The sequence below is a fragment of the Stegodyphus dumicola genome, chromosome 6 (genome assembly GCF_044657685.1).
Source record: "Stegodyphus dumicola isolate Sdum_Otavi_A_Nest chromosome 6, ASM4465768v1".
In the NCBI taxonomy this organism is placed as follows: Eukaryota; Metazoa; Arthropoda; class Arachnida; order Araneae; family Eresidae; genus Stegodyphus; species Stegodyphus dumicola.
This window is the reverse complement of record NC_140773.1, coordinates 201,351,182-201,369,181: the sequence shown is the minus strand read 5'-3', so window position 1 is coordinate 201,369,181 and position 18,000 is coordinate 201,351,182. Positions and strand designations below refer to the sequence as shown.

General features: G+C 31.2%; 2 protein-coding genes and 1 long non-coding RNA gene across 3 annotated transcripts in view; 2 read left to right on the top strand and 1 right to left on the bottom strand.

Annotated features, from left to right (window-relative positions):
- LOC118186071 (uncharacterized) overlaps nt 1-11,588 on the bottom strand; it is a 40,296-nt gene extending 28,708 nt beyond the window's left edge. Inside the window, exons 1-3 of the mRNA XM_035356075.2 lie at nt 11,394-11,588; nt 10,947-11,040; nt 1,870-2,115 (exon numbers count right to left, since the gene is read on the bottom strand). Coding sequence (XP_035211966.1) covers nt 1,870-2,115; nt 10,947-11,040; nt 11,394-11,557 — 504 coding nt within the window. The 5' untranslated portion in view covers nt 11,558-11,588. The remainder of the gene's footprint in view (nt 1-1,869; nt 2,116-10,946; nt 11,041-11,393) is intronic.
- Nucleotides 11,589-11,973: 385 nt separating this feature from the next.
- LOC146996935 (uncharacterized) lies at nt 11,974-16,470 on the top strand. The gene is made up of 2 exons (XR_015041810.1): nt 11,974-12,117; nt 15,274-16,470. It is a non-coding gene; the product is annotated as an uncharacterized LOC146996935 (long non-coding RNA).
- On the top strand, nt 11,986-16,470 carry LOC118186066 (JNK1/MAPK8-associated membrane protein). The gene has a single exon (XM_035356062.2). The coding sequence runs from the start codon at nt 12,133-12,135 to the stop codon at nt 13,042-13,044; it is 912 nt and encodes a 303-aa protein (XP_035211953.1). The 5' UTR covers nt 11,986-12,132; the 3' UTR covers nt 13,045-16,470.
- Nucleotides 16,471-18,000: the final 1,530 nt, after the last annotated feature.

Genomic DNA, 18,000 nt, shown 5'->3' with positions numbered 1-18,000 from the left:
AAAGTTAGAGTTAAGAGTTATGTTGTAAAACAGAACAATAAAATAACTCAGTTTTGTTTAATCTTTATTGAACATTATTTATTTAGTATATAAATTCATTTCATCTTATTGTGAAGTCTCAAAAATGTATATACAGTACAAAGTCTGTAATCCAGATGTCCATAATCCAGAATGATCTATAATCTGGACCTCAAAGCTACAAACTTTATGCGCATGCGTAAACGAATAATGCGTTTATGCAAGCGTGTTTAATGCATAAAGGATGGTATAAGCTAGGCTAAAATAATTTAAGGCATTTCAGTTAATGTTGCAGATTGCACTGTTCCTTAATCTTCTAATTGGATCCGGCTTATTATTTTTTGCAGGCTGTTAGAACAATTTTATAAAAATTCAGCTTGAACTTTCGATTATGTCAAAAAGAGTTTCCAATTCTGGAGCTGCCAAAGAATCTACAAAGCAAAAGTATGTTTCAATGTCCATTAAACAAAAAGTGGAATTACTGCAAAATATGGATAAAGGCCTATCCGCCTCAAAATTATGCGAGAAGTTAGCATTGGAAAGTCTACTACATATGACACAAAAGGAACTTTTTGAATTTTTTGTGAAAGCATCTTAAACAACTTACATTGAAAGAAATGTTTAATAATTAAACAAATAAATATTAAGCTTTTTTTTTTTTTTTTTTTTTTTTTTTTGTAAATTTTGATACTCTTTAGATCATAATTGTTCTTTATTTCATAAATTACAATTTAATATTTTTAATTGTATCATTTCTGCATGCCATCTTACCAGATTTAAATTGATGATCTACGATCCGGAAAAAACCCTAATCCGGAATCGCCGAAGTCCCGATTACGAACTTTGTACTGTACAACTTTAAAGTTGGATTTATTCTCTACTTTTTAATTCTCCCAGCTATAGTGATTCAATTTTTTAGAGAATCGAGGCTTACTGGTTATTAAATAATTGGCATTCCTCTCACATCAATTTAGAAACATTATGTGTTTACATTCATAATGCTATGCCATAAATAAAGAACTGTATCTGTTAAATCATAAATAAAAAACTGTATCAAAGAGCAATAACTGCATTTTCCATCCCTATCAACCTAAACTAAAAAAGAAAAATTCATAAAAAAAAAGTGTTCAAATGAGCTTTTTTAATGGTTTGTTATCAAAAACTCTTTAAATTGAGACAAAATATGAAATAGATAATAAAACAAATTCAGGCTGAGCAATGCTGCCTGCTGCCAGATTTCAATCTCTTTTTTGCCTGTAAGGTAACATATCAGTCATCATTATTTTCATAGGCTCCCTACCACCAATTATTCTTATAGGTTTACCTGTCATTCGGAAGGCTTCCTAAGCTCATGAAACACATTTTTTATCAATTCTAAACTCTTCAGCGTGAAAAGTCAAAGGTCACACTACTACACCTTTCCTCAAGCTTGCCAATCATTCTACCATGTGTAAAACATCCTGGTGTTTTCTTGCAGCCATACTGCACATACAATCTCACTTTCACTTACAGAAGAATATCTGGATATGAATCTCTCTTTCTTAAGTTGCTTTGCATGATGTGCTGACCAATATTATGTTTTTTATACCCTGACATATCCTCAGATGTAATGTTGCTGATATTTGCATATGCATTACCTTTCTACTGCATTGGCTTTTTAACATACTGTTCACAAAAAAAAAAAAAAAAAAAAAAAAAAAAAACCATTTTCAACAGTTTTATGCTTCTATATTAAAAAATTAATAGGCTGCTTAAGTTTTGCACATTTGTGTATATATAGAATACAACCAATTAGTGCCACTTCAAGGGGTGTATTTCTATAAGACTAATAAGTAATAAAGAAATGATTACTTGTAGTTGGGTCACTTGCTTGCTTGGAATAACAGTATGGCTTTTAGACTGAGTGACTGAAGAGGTAGTAACACTTGGTACTGCAGGAGCACGAGGTTTCATTTTCTTGATAGCTTCCCTAGGATCAACATAATACTTTTTTTCTTCATACTTTTGGATCATAAATTGTTTCCTTTTGTCTGGATTTGAAAGGTCAACATCAGAAGATTTGGCATCATATTTTCCTAGCCATATATGGTTACAATACTGAAATTAAAACAATTATTATATACAAACCATTATTAACATTCAAACTTGTGCTAATCTAAAAAATCAACAAATTCGAATAGCAATTTATACAAGTGTTCATTTTTAACCTCTTTATTCTCAGTGCAGGGAGAATGAAGTTCCCTTGTGGACCTGTAATATTGAAGCTCTAAAATTATTATGCATTTTGAGCACATTTTCTGATTAATCCTAACGAGAAAAAATAATTCCTGTAAAATCTAGATTTTTATCAAATATTTATACTTTTGTATATAGTAACTTTGATTTTTAATAATATAAAGAGAAAATCCTAATATTTACAATTAAAATTTTGAAATCAAACATTAGTAATAATGATCATATTAAAATTTTTCCTGGTACATCTTTGCTATAGTGGCCTCCAACCATATTTGGTGATTTGCACCAAGATCTCAGCTATAATTTCACCACACTCATGAAGAACGAATGTAAAAATAAACAACACAATATATATAGTTCGACCGCCTCATCCGCAACCATGAGCACATACACACATGTGCCATTCAGACCGAGTTACTATGAAAATAGGGTGGAAGGATAGGGACTTTACCTTTCACATTGCAGCAAGTAATAACGCCCTGTTTGGATGAGTCTATGTGTTTTGGCAGAATGCCAGCTAAGGTTGTGTTTGAGACGGTTGAACTATAAAAACAATACTCTTAAGTATAATACTAATTTCATTTCCTAAGAACAGTTTTAAGAATCTTTATTCCTACCCTCAATACTATTATTTTATCATGTGTTATTGCTCCAGTCAACTGCAGCATTTTCACACATATTAAGCTGTTTGTTACACACCATTTCATGAACATCAGCTCCTCTACCCAAGATTACATAAATCTTAAAAACAGTAACAAACGATATTCTAGACTGCTGAACCAATTTCCTAAACGGGCCCTTCTTCTTTTTGCAATTTTTAACATTGCAGCTCCAAATGGTTTTGTCGTTAACATAACATTCGATGTGTGTCTATTTTTGCATACTCATTTGTCAAGTAAAAGAATCTTGAAAAAAATGATACATAAACAATGTGATGAATATATCTTTAAATAAACAATACAAATTCAAATTTTTATCAAAAATCAGTAACACGCGGCTAGAGCAAAAATGCAATATGGTGCAAATATATGATTACGTGGCGAGGTATAAGAACACGCAGCTAGATTTTAGTGAGATATCTAGGTTGACTGGCAATTTAATCTTGGGGGAGGGAATAACATAGAAGTACCTTTTTCTCATACAATTATGGTAAACAAACTTAAGAATTTTTGATTGATCTTTGGATTATGGTAACTTGGCGATTTTTTTGGCGAAAATTTGGCAACCAACCCTGCTACAGCAACCTGTTAGTTTTTTTGGGGGGAGGGGACGACATTCTGTTATCACGAAGTAAAGGCATGTTTTTTTTTTTTTTTTTTTAACTCAACATTTTTTTCCAACAATCTGCTAGCCGAATTACGCTTATGCTAGAACTTTTATGGAACAAAAGTGCTTAATCATGACGAAGATTAGGTGAGAAATTGGGAGAAAGTGCAAAATCGCCCACTGCTTGCCGCATTTTTGAGAATTGCACATACACGGTATCATCCATGTACACGTCGATCTATTTTCATTTAAAAAAAATCAGCCCAGAATTGCACAAAAATGGCATTGCACACACTCTTGATTTTATCCATGTACACTGCTAAAGTCCTAGCTAGTAACCTTTATCGCCTTACCAAAATGTCGCCAAACTACCTGTTACCATATTCCAAATATTAGCCGAATTTTTAAATATTCTTGCCTATTATAGTCTACTGTAATAGTTATATGCAAAATTTGGCTAATCTTTGGAATATGGTAACAGGTAGTTTGGCGATATTTTGGTAAGGCGAGAAAGGTTACTAGCTAGGACTTTAACAGTGTACATGGATAAAGTCAAGAGTGTGCGTAATGCCATTTTTGTGCAATTCTGGGATTTTTTTTTTTTTTTTTTTTTTTTAAGTGAAAATAACCATGTATGTGCAATTCTTAAAAACGCGGCAAGCAGTGGGCGATTCTGCACTTTCTCCCAATTTCGCACCTAATCTTCATCATGATTAAGCACTTTTGTTCCATAAAAGTTCTAGCATAAGTGTAATTCGGCTAGCAGATTGTTGGGAAAAATGCTGAGTAAACAAAAAAACATGCCTTTACTTCATGAAAACAAAATGGCGTCCAAAACAAAATTAGCAAGTTGCTGTAGGAGGGTTGGTCGCCAAAAAATCGCCAAGTTACCATAATCCAAAGATTAACCCAAAATTTTAAGCCACTTGCTCTGTGGGAAATATTTCTGAACTCTGAAAGCATACTGTATCACATGTTTTATATTCATAGAATAAAATAGTATATAGGAGCAAGGTCAGCATTTATGACATTATGTTCAATTATGTTTTGTGGCATTATGATGTGATTTTTGTGTATTTAAAATGTCAAATAAAACATTCCTTTTCAACATATTATATATGATATGGAGGACCGTGTTATTTTAACTTCCATACTGCATTTGATACAGTGAGTCTATGGAAGGAAACTGAAGCATATCGTATATGACATGCTGGGAACTAAGAGGTGAAGTAACTTTAATTTAAAAAAAAAATTATTTCGCACAAATGAAATCAATATCTATATAAACAGAATAAAATCTGTACAAAATTTATTAGCACTAGGTCCATAGAAATTTAGAAAATGAAAGCTTTTTATTATGACAAACATATATATAGTGTTAGTGGTTTTAATGTTACATTGATACAGAATAATTTTTGATATTTCGTTGTTAAATTCAAAATAAATTTTTTCAGCAGTTAAGATAACAAGAAATACCAATTCAATATTCATGAATTTATATTTTTTCACTGTAAATTTCATATTTATAAATGCCAATCTCTTTTTACCAAATGGATTATTATGGTGCAATTTCCAACTATGGACTATGCAGAGCCGGAATTACGTATAAGCTACACAAGCTGTAGCTTAGTGCTCCAAAAAATTAAAATATAATAAATAGTATTAAAATATAACAGACTTACAATGGGCCCCATATTTCAAATAGCTTAGAAACTTATCAAATCTGCTTATGAACTTTTTGATTCATTTTCATTTTCTATCAACAGATGGCGCCAGTAGCTTCATCTGAGCTCAGGCTTCTTTGTCCTTTGCACTTTTGCAGTAAAAGAAGGTTCTATGTTTAAACCTTCAAAACTGTGCTGAAAATTTATGAATATTATACTCATGCTTGTTACTTTAGCACCTTCAATAATTATATTTCAGTATGTTATTTTAACTCGAAATTAAAATTAATTTGGAGAAAATTTAAAACAGTACAGCAACCTTCGAAAAATGAAAAAACATGATGTGTAAGAAGGGATACTATTAATTTAACTTTATGGAGGCTATAATTTGGATATTAATACTATTATAGAATCAAATATTTGCAATAATTCTACCTTATTGCATCAAATTTGTACTCAGTTATTCCCATACATTTTTTTGCATCTGTTACTTACTTCCTGCCCTGAGATTGCTGCTATATTTGGCTTCTCAGCACTAGCTTCTGCTGACATTTCTTTTTTCGTTCATGATGATTGTTGGCATCAAACTCATAAATAGGTGGGAAAGATTGTACAATCATTGAACAAACAAACGGATAGTAACAAAAATTCAAGTTTGAGTGATAAGGCAGCAACAAATAGTGCAGGAGCAAAGAAGTGAAAATATCATAACTACAAAGAAAGTTACTTTCATTCTGATTTTACTTTAGTAGAAGTAAACAATAATGAAAGATAACAGATGTTGCTTATTTAAAAAAATCTTTGCATTCAAAAGTATGCTCACAAGTATCTTAAGCTAAAGCAACATCTCAAGGGCATTCACACTAATTTGGTTGACAAATCTCGTGATTTTTTAGTAGAAAGTTTCAAGAGTTACAAAAGCAAAGCAGTGTGTTCATTAAACAAGTGTCAGTTCTGAGTAATGCATAGTTAGTGTCTTTCAAGATAGCTAACAGAGTGGAAAAGTACAAAATATCATACACTATCGCTCTATCCGAAACCACTATTAATCAAAGAATTCAATGTATAGCTCAGGATCTCAATGATCAGCTGATAGAGAAAATGAAAGGAAATGAATTTGGTCTGCATCCAGAGGATAGTAACAATGATGCAAACCTTATGCGTTATGTACCCTATCTGGCTGATAATATTATTGAAGATATTCTGCTAAGAACATGATAAAAAGTGCAAAAGTTTAAAACATGTTCAAAATACTTGACAAGTTTATAGTGGAAAATAATTTAGGTTGGAAAAAGTGCACTAGTGTATGTACTGATGGTGCTCGATCAATATCTGGTTATTATGAAAGATTGCAGGTACTTATTTACAGCAAAAAACAGCATGCTGTGTGGACCCATTGCATTATATACAAGGAAGCACTTGCATCGCTAAGTTCTCAGTTGAACTCGGCATTAGAATGTGTCCTAGTAGAAAATTACGGTGAATCTTTACATTATGGTAACTTGGCGATTTTTTGGCGAAAATTTGGCAACCAACCATGCTACAGCAAAACAGAATGGCCTCCAAAACAAAACCTGCTAGTTTTGTTTTGGATGCCATTTTGTTTTCATGAACTAAAGGCTCTTTTTTTTTTTTTTTTTTTTTTTTTTTTTCCCCCTCTTAACATTTTTTCCAACACTGCTAGCCGAATTACGCTTATACTAGAACTTTTATGGAAAAAAATGCTTAATTACGACGAAGATTAGGTGCGAAATTGAGAGTGCCTGCTTGCCGCGTTTTTAAGAATTGCACATACACGGTATCCATGTACACGTCGACCTATTTTCCCTTAAAAAAAATATCCCAGAATTGCACAAAAATGGCATTGCGCACACTCTTGACTTTATCTATGTACACATCGACCTATTTTCACTTAAAAAGTCAAAGAAAATTGACAAAATCCAATTCTTCTTACTCTTGTAAAAAGCGCCAAACAAATAAGTGGGCGATTCTGCACTTTAGCAGCGAAAATTGTTTCTAAGTGCTTATTAGCTAAAATCACGATCAGAATTTTCCGGAAAATGTCACATTACATGTCTCAATCTCTCATTTCTCTGAGACAAAATAATCTGTGATTCGAACTGTGTACTTCTCAGATTATTGCTAAAATCCTAGCTAGTAACCTTTATCGCCTTACCAAAATGTTGCCAAACTACCTGTTACCATATTCTAAAGATTAGCCATTACATAAAAACTAGACTGCTGAAAGCAAGATTTTTCAAAAAACTCTACCAAAACATGTAAGCTGAACACAAGGATCAGGTGTACTAAGAGTTCCCCAGGGCTTTCGTATGGCAATGTCCTGCTTCATGCATTTGAACTGCATCAAGAAATTTACTTTTCTGCAAAACACTGGTTTGCATTTCTGATCATGCGATCACTAAGTATTTTACCAAATAAAACTTCTGCTGAAACTAGCACATTAGTGAGATATAATCGACAAACTAAATGTCTTCATTCTGTCTCAACAGGGAATGTATGGATATTTTGAAACTTATAGAAAAGATTTTAGTATCTAGGAAAAAGCTGCAGTTGTCGATAAGAAAATTCAATGACAGTGGTACTCAAGATTGGTTTTCTACATTGTAGCAATACACAGCTTCTAATAAAGTTGTTCTACAGGAACTGCTATCCCTTTTTATGGAACACCTCTCAAATCTCACTAAATGGTTCGCAAAATACTTTGCAGAAGATGATGTAGATAAATTTATGTTGATCCAAGATCCTTTTTATTCTCAAGAACCTCAGGACTTTACTTTGCAAGATGAAGACAGTTTAATTGCAACAACAACCTGCAAACAAAACTTGCTTATTCAGATTTAACGGAGTTTTAGATTTCAATCAAAATTAAATATCCTGCTTTAATATCCTGTCTATATGAAGTTGAATTTTCAGCTATTGCTATAATGAGAACCAAACAGCACCTGTTGCTGTGGAAATCAGCACACAGCAAGAAAAGAGAAGAGCTATATAAAGCCTTCTTCTACGATTTGAAAAACTGTATGGAGATCAAGAAGTTCACCTGTCACATTGACTTTCTAATTTGCCACTGAAAGTTTCTTTTATTTGTACTTAATTTGTAAGTTTTTCTATAAATTACAATTGTTATACTTTTTCACAAAAAAGTTGTTTTTATTTCTGTGCTTGATTAATATTATAGTAGAAATACTGCAACCGGCGCACCATGAAAAACTAACAAAACCGTAAGTGCACCGCATATTGAAATTTGGGAGCCCCTGGATTATTATATCATTTCAAGTTAATTCTTCAGCCCAAAGGTATATGAAGGGCAAAGCAGTAAGAAAAGAAATCCTGGAACTATGAAACCAATTATCAGCAAGAAGACTTTTTTATATGTTTAAATGTGGTTTTCAGGATGTCAACCTAAAATACTTGGTACTGTTTTGTTATAGCAGCCTTCACGACCTCAGCAAAATTATTGCTGTGATCTTGGCGAAAATCTGAAACTGCTAAATGTGGTCGGGGGAGGGGGGTACAATGACAAAGTTGTACCAAAACTTTTGAAATATCTTTTTGAAATTAATTCTTCAGTAACATACTGAACATGTAATAATCTTCAATTCACTACAGACTATTACAGGCCAATGCTGTTTCAACAAGCTTTTCCCAATGTATCTGGTCAGTCGCTATGGTCTACCAACGATTATAAAGTCTTGAGATGCATACCTTACAGAATAAATTCTTAGTACTAAAGCTAGCACTTCCAATCAAGGGCAGATCAATGCTGAAGCTGGAACTACCTTTGAATGTATTTTTAATAACCTGCATTTTAAGACAAAGGGTATGATTGTTATTTTTTTTATATCATTGGAGATTGCTAATAACTGCAAACTGGATAATTACATAAATTCACCTCTATTTCGATCAAACACATAGTATTATTAATATATTTATATTTACTGCTAGCAATGTTTATGGGGAATGATCTAAAAATGCAAAATACTCAGTAAATAGATGACTTACATATAATTTCTTAATATATATAATTTAAGTAGTACAGCCACAGAAAGAAAAACAATTTTTTTTTAAAAACTTCATTTTGTTTTGATTTTTTATTCAAAGAGATTATGGTTGATCTTTACAATACGGTAACTGGTAGTTTGGCGACATTTTGGAGGCGATAAAGGTTACTACCTGGGACTTTGGTAATAATGTGAGCAGTACTCAGTTCCGATTACGCATTATTTTGTGTGAGGGAAATGAGAGATCATGGGATATGTCATGTGATATTAATGGACGAATTACGGTTCTTGAATCGGAAAAGGGGGGAAATCGGGAACAAATCTAGAAATTTTGTATTTGATTTATTCTGTGTTGTGTGAAACAGTGTTCGTGAATTTTTGGATCCCATGGCCGTAACTCAAGAAAAGTTTATCGGACACGTAATCAAGATTCTGAAGAAGATTAGGTAAGTTAGTATTTTTAATTATTTGAGGATATTATTTTCATGCATTGTTCTAAATGTAAGGTGGAAAGGAATTTTGTATTATTGGGAAAATTGTTATTAGCAATGATTTAGTTTAAAGTAATTAGGATTGTAAGGTAATTTTTATTAATTTAATGTATGTGCTCATTTATATTTTAAGTAGCGTTTTTGAATTTAATTATATTTTAATGAAATGATAGTTACTTTGTGAATTTTATGTTTGTAGGAATTTGGTATACGTTTAAGTTGAAATAAACGTGCATGGAAATAATTTAAATATTTGATATTAAGTATTTGTAATGCTTGCGGTATGAATTCGTTGGTGACGTGTATAATGTAATAGATGATTTAGAGGTAAAAGGTTTTGGATATTTTATTTATTTTATATGTGGAAATGTTCATATTTGTAAAGGGTAAATACTTTTTCGCGATCAGGTAATTTCATATATGTTCTTTTTACCGGGTTTAAAGATTGAGAAAATTGTCATGTATTTTCGTGAAATTTTTCTAATTTATGAGAAAAAAGCAGTGTACATGGATATAGTGAAGAGTGTGCGCAATGCCATTTTTGTGCAATTCTGGGATGTTTTTTTAAGTAAAAATAAGTCGCCGTGTACATGGTATATGTGCATGTGTTATTTTGAAAAACGCGTAAGGAGTATGGTATTGTGCACTTTTTCCCAATTTTGCAGTGAATATTTGTCATGATTAAGCAGTTTTGTTTGATAAAATTTCTAGCATAAGTGTAATTCGGCTACTAGATTGTTGGAAGAAGTGTTCAGTAGATAAAAAGAAAAGAAACATGTCTTTACTTCGTGAAGACAAAATGGCGGCGGGGAAAAAAAATAGAGGGTTGCTGTAGGAGAGTTGGTCGCCAAATTTTCGCCAAAAAAACGCCAAGTTACCATAATGTAAAGATCAACCGAGATTATATTTTTTGATTATATCAATAGCTACTATTTGATATTATAATACGGAAGAGGGTTTCTTAAAAGAACCATTACGTTTTTCAGATACTTTTAAATTTGAACGGAGCCCCTTTATTTAACAGCTTCTGGTAATTAACTGCTACCTTAATGATTATATGACTTCTAACACAGCAAACCTTTCCTTCAGATTATCAAATAACGATTTCAAAAATACTCAGAGAATTTTTTTTCTGTATACTTTTTCTTTCATTAGCATCAAATACACGGAGAAATTCAATTTTCTAAACAGAAATGATGTTCGCTATGATATATCACCTCATTTACTAAAAAAGAATACACTATACGAACCTCATTTCCTCGACTTTTTATTCGATCCATTTCCACTTCTGTAAAGGAACATACTGTAAGCGATTTAACTCTGTGCGGTGGATTCAAACCCCGTCTGGAAAAACAACAACAAAAAAAAAAAAAAAAAGGTCCCTTGAAATACAGAATCTTAAGATATTTCTTATATGATACACAGCCGCTTTATTATGAGTTTAATAAAATGCTTAAACAGTTTAATCATTAAAATAGAAGACAAGATTTAAATAGAGAATAAGACTAAAGGGTATTTAAATGTAGCAAACATTCTTGCTTTTGAAAGCATTTTATATTTTAACTCACGTTATTTATGTTATAAATGTAAAGAATGTAATTAAAGTCTGGAAGACAAATTATCATTACTGGAAATATAACATATTTGCCGAAAATTCTATATGGTTTATAGAGCTCAATGCTCTTTCTTTTACTTACAAAAGCCCTCCACACGCAGAACACACAAAAGAACCAATTGTAACATTTACATATGTTGGTCCTCTCTGACCGCAATCAAAACAAAATTTATTAGCTGGCAAAGTGGCCAATTCTCTCAAAGTTTTCATATCTAATTCATCTCTAGTTTTTTCTCGGGCAGCCATTTCTAACTCGTTACCGGAAAAGATCGAAATGCTGACTTCCGTATTTGATCTTACGATTGTCGTTATAAGTTTGTATTATGGTATATAACATACCATAATAACATCTACAATAATTCAGGAATCTTGAAAAAAAAAAGAAATAATTTCACTAAAACGTTTTAAAATTAGTTTTCTGAGAATGACTTTGTTTTCTGCACAAATGAATGTTCAAAATAAAAGTTATGGTCTTAAATTTAACTATAACAGCACAATGATATTTTCAAATATCAGATTAAAAAATATTAGCATGCCTTACAATTATTCCTTTTTTTATCTTTCCATTTTCCAATGAGATTAAAGATCATTCAAAACCTATCGGTGTTTTCATCCCTAACAGCTCTTGATTTTTTAGCAAAAGGCAAAAAGACCTCATTTCGTTCGTTAATAACAACTTTGTGTTTCTGTTCGCGTGAAACAACGGAGAATGTTTATTAGTCATTATATATCTTAATGTTTTCAAATTAAATGTATATTTGATTTTATATAAGAGAACTTTTGATATTCTGGTCTTGTGTCTCAAGGTAATAGAAGCAAAAATGGTTATGGACCATTCCACACACTGTCCCGGTCTGTACTGTGGACGTATTCGTATAAATGGAACGTTAAGTGAATGTGGAGCTTGCCCACGCGGCTTCCGAGCTGCTGCAAATTCAATCTGTTTACAGTGTAAAGATTTCCCTACTTTCTATGATTGGTTTTATCTAGGTTTTATGGCTCTGCTTTTATTAGTGTTTGAATGGTACATTATTGACCAGACTATGAAAAGACGAAATTTTGCCAAAGATGTACTTTCGCTTCATATTAGTGCTTTCATTGAAAATGTTTTATCTGCTGTATCAACTTTATTGCTTAGTGAGCCGAGAGGAAGTTTTGACATTCATGCTTGCAAAGTTAAAAGATTATCTGATTGGTATACTTTGTTGCATAATCCTACTCCTGGATATGTTAAAACATTGCGTTGCACTCAAGAAGCAGTTTATCCTTTATATTCTATGATTTTTATACATTATGCACTTGCACTCTTATTCATGTTATTATTTCGACCACTAATAGTCAGCAAATATTCTGGTGGGCGAGGTAAAAAATCCATTTACCTCACAATGTATCTTATACCTGTTCTTGTGCTTTTACAAGCAACATGTGGTGGTCTACTGTATTACTCATTTCCTTACATTGTAATAATTCTTTCCTTCATATCTGTAGCTGCCCATCTGGCCTTTAGACTAGATCAATCTATGAAATCTTTGTTCATTACATCTATAAGAGATATTCGAAACTTGATTATTTTATTAGGACATTGGCTGTTACATGCTTATGGTATTGTTGCTATTACACAGTTAACAAATCCAGTTCTGCATGGATCACTACTTGCACTTATACCTTTTCCAACTGTTTTTTATATACTTACATCAAAATTTACAGATCCTAGTAAGCTTCATGCTGAATGACAAACTGTAGAAGATTGGGTTTAGCAGCCGAGAAGAACTCTTTCATATTCCAACGACATAATTATTTGAATAAGAATAATTTTAGTTTTAAAAATAATTACTTTATGGAAAAAATAGCAGATTTTGAATTTTTGAAATATGTTTTTAAAAATGAAGTAATTTTTATAAATATTTCTTTGTTAAAGTGGCTACTGCATATTAATTTTGGCAATTAACTGTAGTGGGCATTTTAAATTAATAAACTGTGAATTAAAAATGTAGCAGATAAATTTTACCATTTTGGCAAACTGCAGTGATTGCTTTAACTAGAAAGAATCGTTTTATAATATCAGTAATACTTCAGTGATTATTCTGCCTTTTTTTAATTCTTTATGGATTTTTTTAAACTAATAGAAAATGCTTTTTGAGTTTTACTATTGATCATAATTGTTCACAAGCAAAATGTATTCCATCTTAATGAAGATTAATAATAATATAACATATACAAAGCATTTTAAGTACTTACATATTTTTCTTTCAACTATGAAAGTTGGAAAAGATTCCACCAAAATTGTGTGCCAACCATCAACAAATACAAGTTACTAAAATGGAATATAAAACTTAAATATGAGAGCAAACTTTGAGATTATCTAGCAGATAAACTTATTAAAACTAAGAGCAATTATTTCTTCTCCCAAAAATCTCCACTAGAGTTTAAGGTAGCGAAAAAAGAATGTTGGTAAAATCCTAGTATACAATACAGCCTTGGCACGATTTTGAAAATTGACACCAACACCAAAATGACTAATTTACTAATCACCATAATGTCGCTAAATCCTGTGTGTACCATATACTAGCATTAAGCCAGAATGTCACTCTCATGAACTTGGAATTGTGAGTTCACTTAAATATGAATTTAACTGGTGATTCTGCATTGTCATTTACTGTGCACTTTTTTCTGATATTTTTTCAGTATTGTGAATATGTGTGGCATATAACTTTGAAAGTACTCTAGTGTTTGCTGTTCTGTAGATGGCAGTTACCAAATGTTAACTTTTTGCTAGAGAAAAACGGAGAACTTATATCCTTTTTTATAAAAGCTAAGCTGGCTTATCAAGAATTAATCCAAATCACATAAAACCAAAGCAAAGATCTTATGATCTTATTGGTGGTAAATTGCATTGTTTGGCAGCATTCTAAAAATAATGATGGCAAAATATGTAAGTATTGCATATTACTTCAGCCAGAAAATCTTTAAAAAAAATCAAAATATTTTTTATTTCATATTAATAACTATGTTTTGTTTCTAAACAAAAGGTAATTTTAAAACAGGATAACCTATAATTTAAGGAAATGAAAGCTGTTCAGATGGAGTGTATTTATTCATATTTTTAATATGTATTAAAAATGTTAATTCAGTAGTTGTCAATCTTGCAATATGCTAATGGTGCAGCTTCAGAAGCCTACTTGGATCTGTTGTTTTCACTTCTACTTGTCAATAAAATTCATGACAGCAGCTTTTAATAAGCCTTATTATAGTAAGGTTACTGCTTTATTAGTCTCATAATCACACTACAAACATAGGCATATAGGAAACATAAAGCATCATGTTAGAACTCTCAAGCCATAAAAATTCTTAAACAGCCTTTTCTGGCTTACGTGAGCCATATAAGAGGAAACTGAACTCTGTGAAAGCAAATGCATACTATTCTATGCTAATTTTTCAATATAAGTCTTGACGGCCATATTTGTTTAATATAACAGTAGCACTGATCATAATGTGGGGGGGGGAAGGAATGTTGGATAAAGTTTCTAAGTCCTTCAGCAGTGAACAATCATAGAAATCTTTTATGTACAATCATAGAAATTTTAGTGGAGGTACACAGAATCAGTTATCATTCTTTCTAGTCACATTTTAATTAAAAATGAAACTCTTTTCATCTGGGAAGAACCAGACTATAGTGTTTAAACATGTCCAATAAGCACTTCTGTATAATTAAATAATTGCTATGGGTGTTATTGTTCTTCTGTGTGTTTTAATATCTTCATCATATAAGATCTGAGGATAAGGTTCTCAGGTGTCACATCTCTGGTTATGAAGTTTGCCTCTTGGAGATTTGACTTAGTGGCTTAATTGCTATATTTAGTTCTTGTCCACAGTATTATCAACATGCCAGACAAACATGACTAACTTGTTTAGAATTAATATTTCTGTTCATTCCTTTTTTTTTTTTTTTTAATCTTTATCAGATATTGGGGAAAATATGCTAATCTGGGATTTGAAGAATCGTCAACATTCAAGAAGTGGCAATTTTTTCGGACTATTGAAATTGGCAGTAAGTTAATGAGAATTTCATGTCTTATTGTTTCTATGTCAGATTGTGAATGAGAAATGGATATACTCTTAATTCTGCAGTATGATAAAGTCGTAATACAAAAATTTTATATTTGAACATTTATAGTGTTCCAAAGTTGTGTAAATACCTGATTCACCATATGTATATTGAAGTTATTTTGCCATTTCTGTGTATTATTTTTAAATGATTTTTGATATGAAAGTGTTTATATTTTTTCCTTGCTTAAAGCTGATGTTATTCTGAATCAAAAGAATTACAAGATATTTAAATGTTATGTAATTCTTCTCTCTTACTATAAACATGTATCATATATCTCATCAATGTAAATAACTAATGAGCCCTTTTTCTATTATAACTTTAGTTTATGTGCAAGAAATTTTGAGTGTACTTTCATGTTAACGTGGTCACCACATAAACATTTGGGAACATTTGTAATTTGCACATCACACATCAGGCAATTAAGTTTACCAATTTTGCCAACTAAGTGCTGCAACACCTTTATACAAGGAAAGACTATTTTGAGTGATCATCAAAATGGTTATGTGTAAACACTGATTATTAAAATATGCTCATCTGGACTTAAACTGGTTTGTATTGATTGTAACTAACTATATATTTCATAATAATGTGTAAATGTTAGTATTAAATTTATATTTCACATATAAATTAATTTAAATACAAAGAGTATGAATTCATGTTCTCTTATTTACTAAAGATCTGAAATTAAGTCTTAGAAGTAATTTTTGATAAGACAACTGTGCTATTCTATGTTCAGAATTTTGTAAAAGATCCTTTCTCTCAAGCATGTTTACGTATGATTCTGCTACATTTAGAGGCTTTTCAAAAATCATATAATGACTGATGAGTATCTTCAGTTAGAAACTTTTATTAGTTTTTCAGTCATTTGCCTCTTTATAATGACTGGAAAGTATTTTTGAACAGAGACGTTTCATTTACCTTAATGTCTCAAACTATGTTTGTATTAATTTATAAAGTAAGAGAATTCAACTTTTTGCATTATTGCTGTGTATAATATTGTTCTGTATATAATAGTATTTTAAGATTAAAATAAAATAAATTAATGAATAAATACATGAATTATTTAGTGGCAAATGGTTTTAAAAATGCATTAATAGATTAATATCTTTATATGTGCCTTTTCTCATCTGCACTTTAGAGTTTCATTACTTGATTTCTTGAACCTTATTGAGACTGTCAGTGAAAGTAATCACAGATTCAGAAGATTTAAACAATCTTTATTTTAAATTTTAAACTGAGCAAGTGCACGACTTATGCTTAGAACTTAAATCTACGCAGCATGAGGTTTTTTATGTAACATAATTGTTAACTCAAAATTTAAAGTAATTTGATGCTGGAGATTTACACTGCAAAGGCCAAACAAACATTGCTCAAATCTATTCTAATTTCTGAATGTATAAGTGGTTCAACTAGTAAAAGTGCTAATACAAGATGATGTAAGTTGCAGAGCTGGGTGAGGAAATAATACTGTGGTCAGTGTCACTGCCAGAGCTCTCTGTCTAGCTTCCGAGAACTCACATATCTCATTTATATCCTAGTGAGAGCCAATGGAAAGTAGAAGTGGATAGTATATTTCAAAATCAGAAGATAATGGGTTAATTAACATAAGATATTGTTATTAAATTGCATTTAATGTTAATTAAAAAAAAGTAACAGTTTTTGCAGTGCCCAATTTTATATTAAATCATATAATGTGAAGAGTGATTTTCATAATGCAAGTTGAAAATTGCAGTTCTCTTTTTGTGGTCCTGTGTTTGGTTTACATAATATATGTTGTTGAAAATTTTGCCTCGCATGCATATAATATTGTGAAACAAATCAGACTTCTTAAAAAATTCTATTAACTACTCTTAAAAAGTTCTTCACAGATTCAGCCTTTTCTCTAGCCCTCATATGCTATATTCAAATAAACTAATTTTCACCACATAAAAGACTTGATAGAGAACCCAACACTAAATTTGATTTCATCAATATGTGTGAATTGTTTGTGGAAGCTCAGCAGTTGTTTCTAAATATATTTGTCAAAGCAAATAGCAAAACACTAAATATGAATTTCTAGATGTCTTTTAGCTTGGAATCTCCATCTCTCCCAGTTAATCAGTGAATGGAAGTAATTGTTCAGCCTTTGTCTATGATATTTATCTTCTACGTAAGTAGCAGTCCAAAACCTAGATTTGTGTGGTAGCTGTAAAATGACAGCTATGTTATTTTAGCCTTCCAGCATGCGCAAAATTTACGACAAATTCAGTTTTTAATGCACGTTTTTCACATATTGAAGCTGAGATGTCTGTAGGTCATTTCTATTCCTCCTTTCTACCCTTCCCGCCATCATGGAATGTGCCAACAGAAAGTTTTTTTTTTTTTTTACTGGTCTTTGGCAGATTTTTCATAAAACTTACGATACACTGAGTTTTCATAAAAGTTTAAAACACGACAACAAATGTTTTAAAATTCGGAAAATATTTTTTTCTCAAATATTTTGTAATTTTGTGTTAGTAATTTGTGTATTACTTTAATTTGAATACATTTGGCTGTGTAAATTTTATATCAGTTTTCATGGCAAAAAAATATGTAATATGTG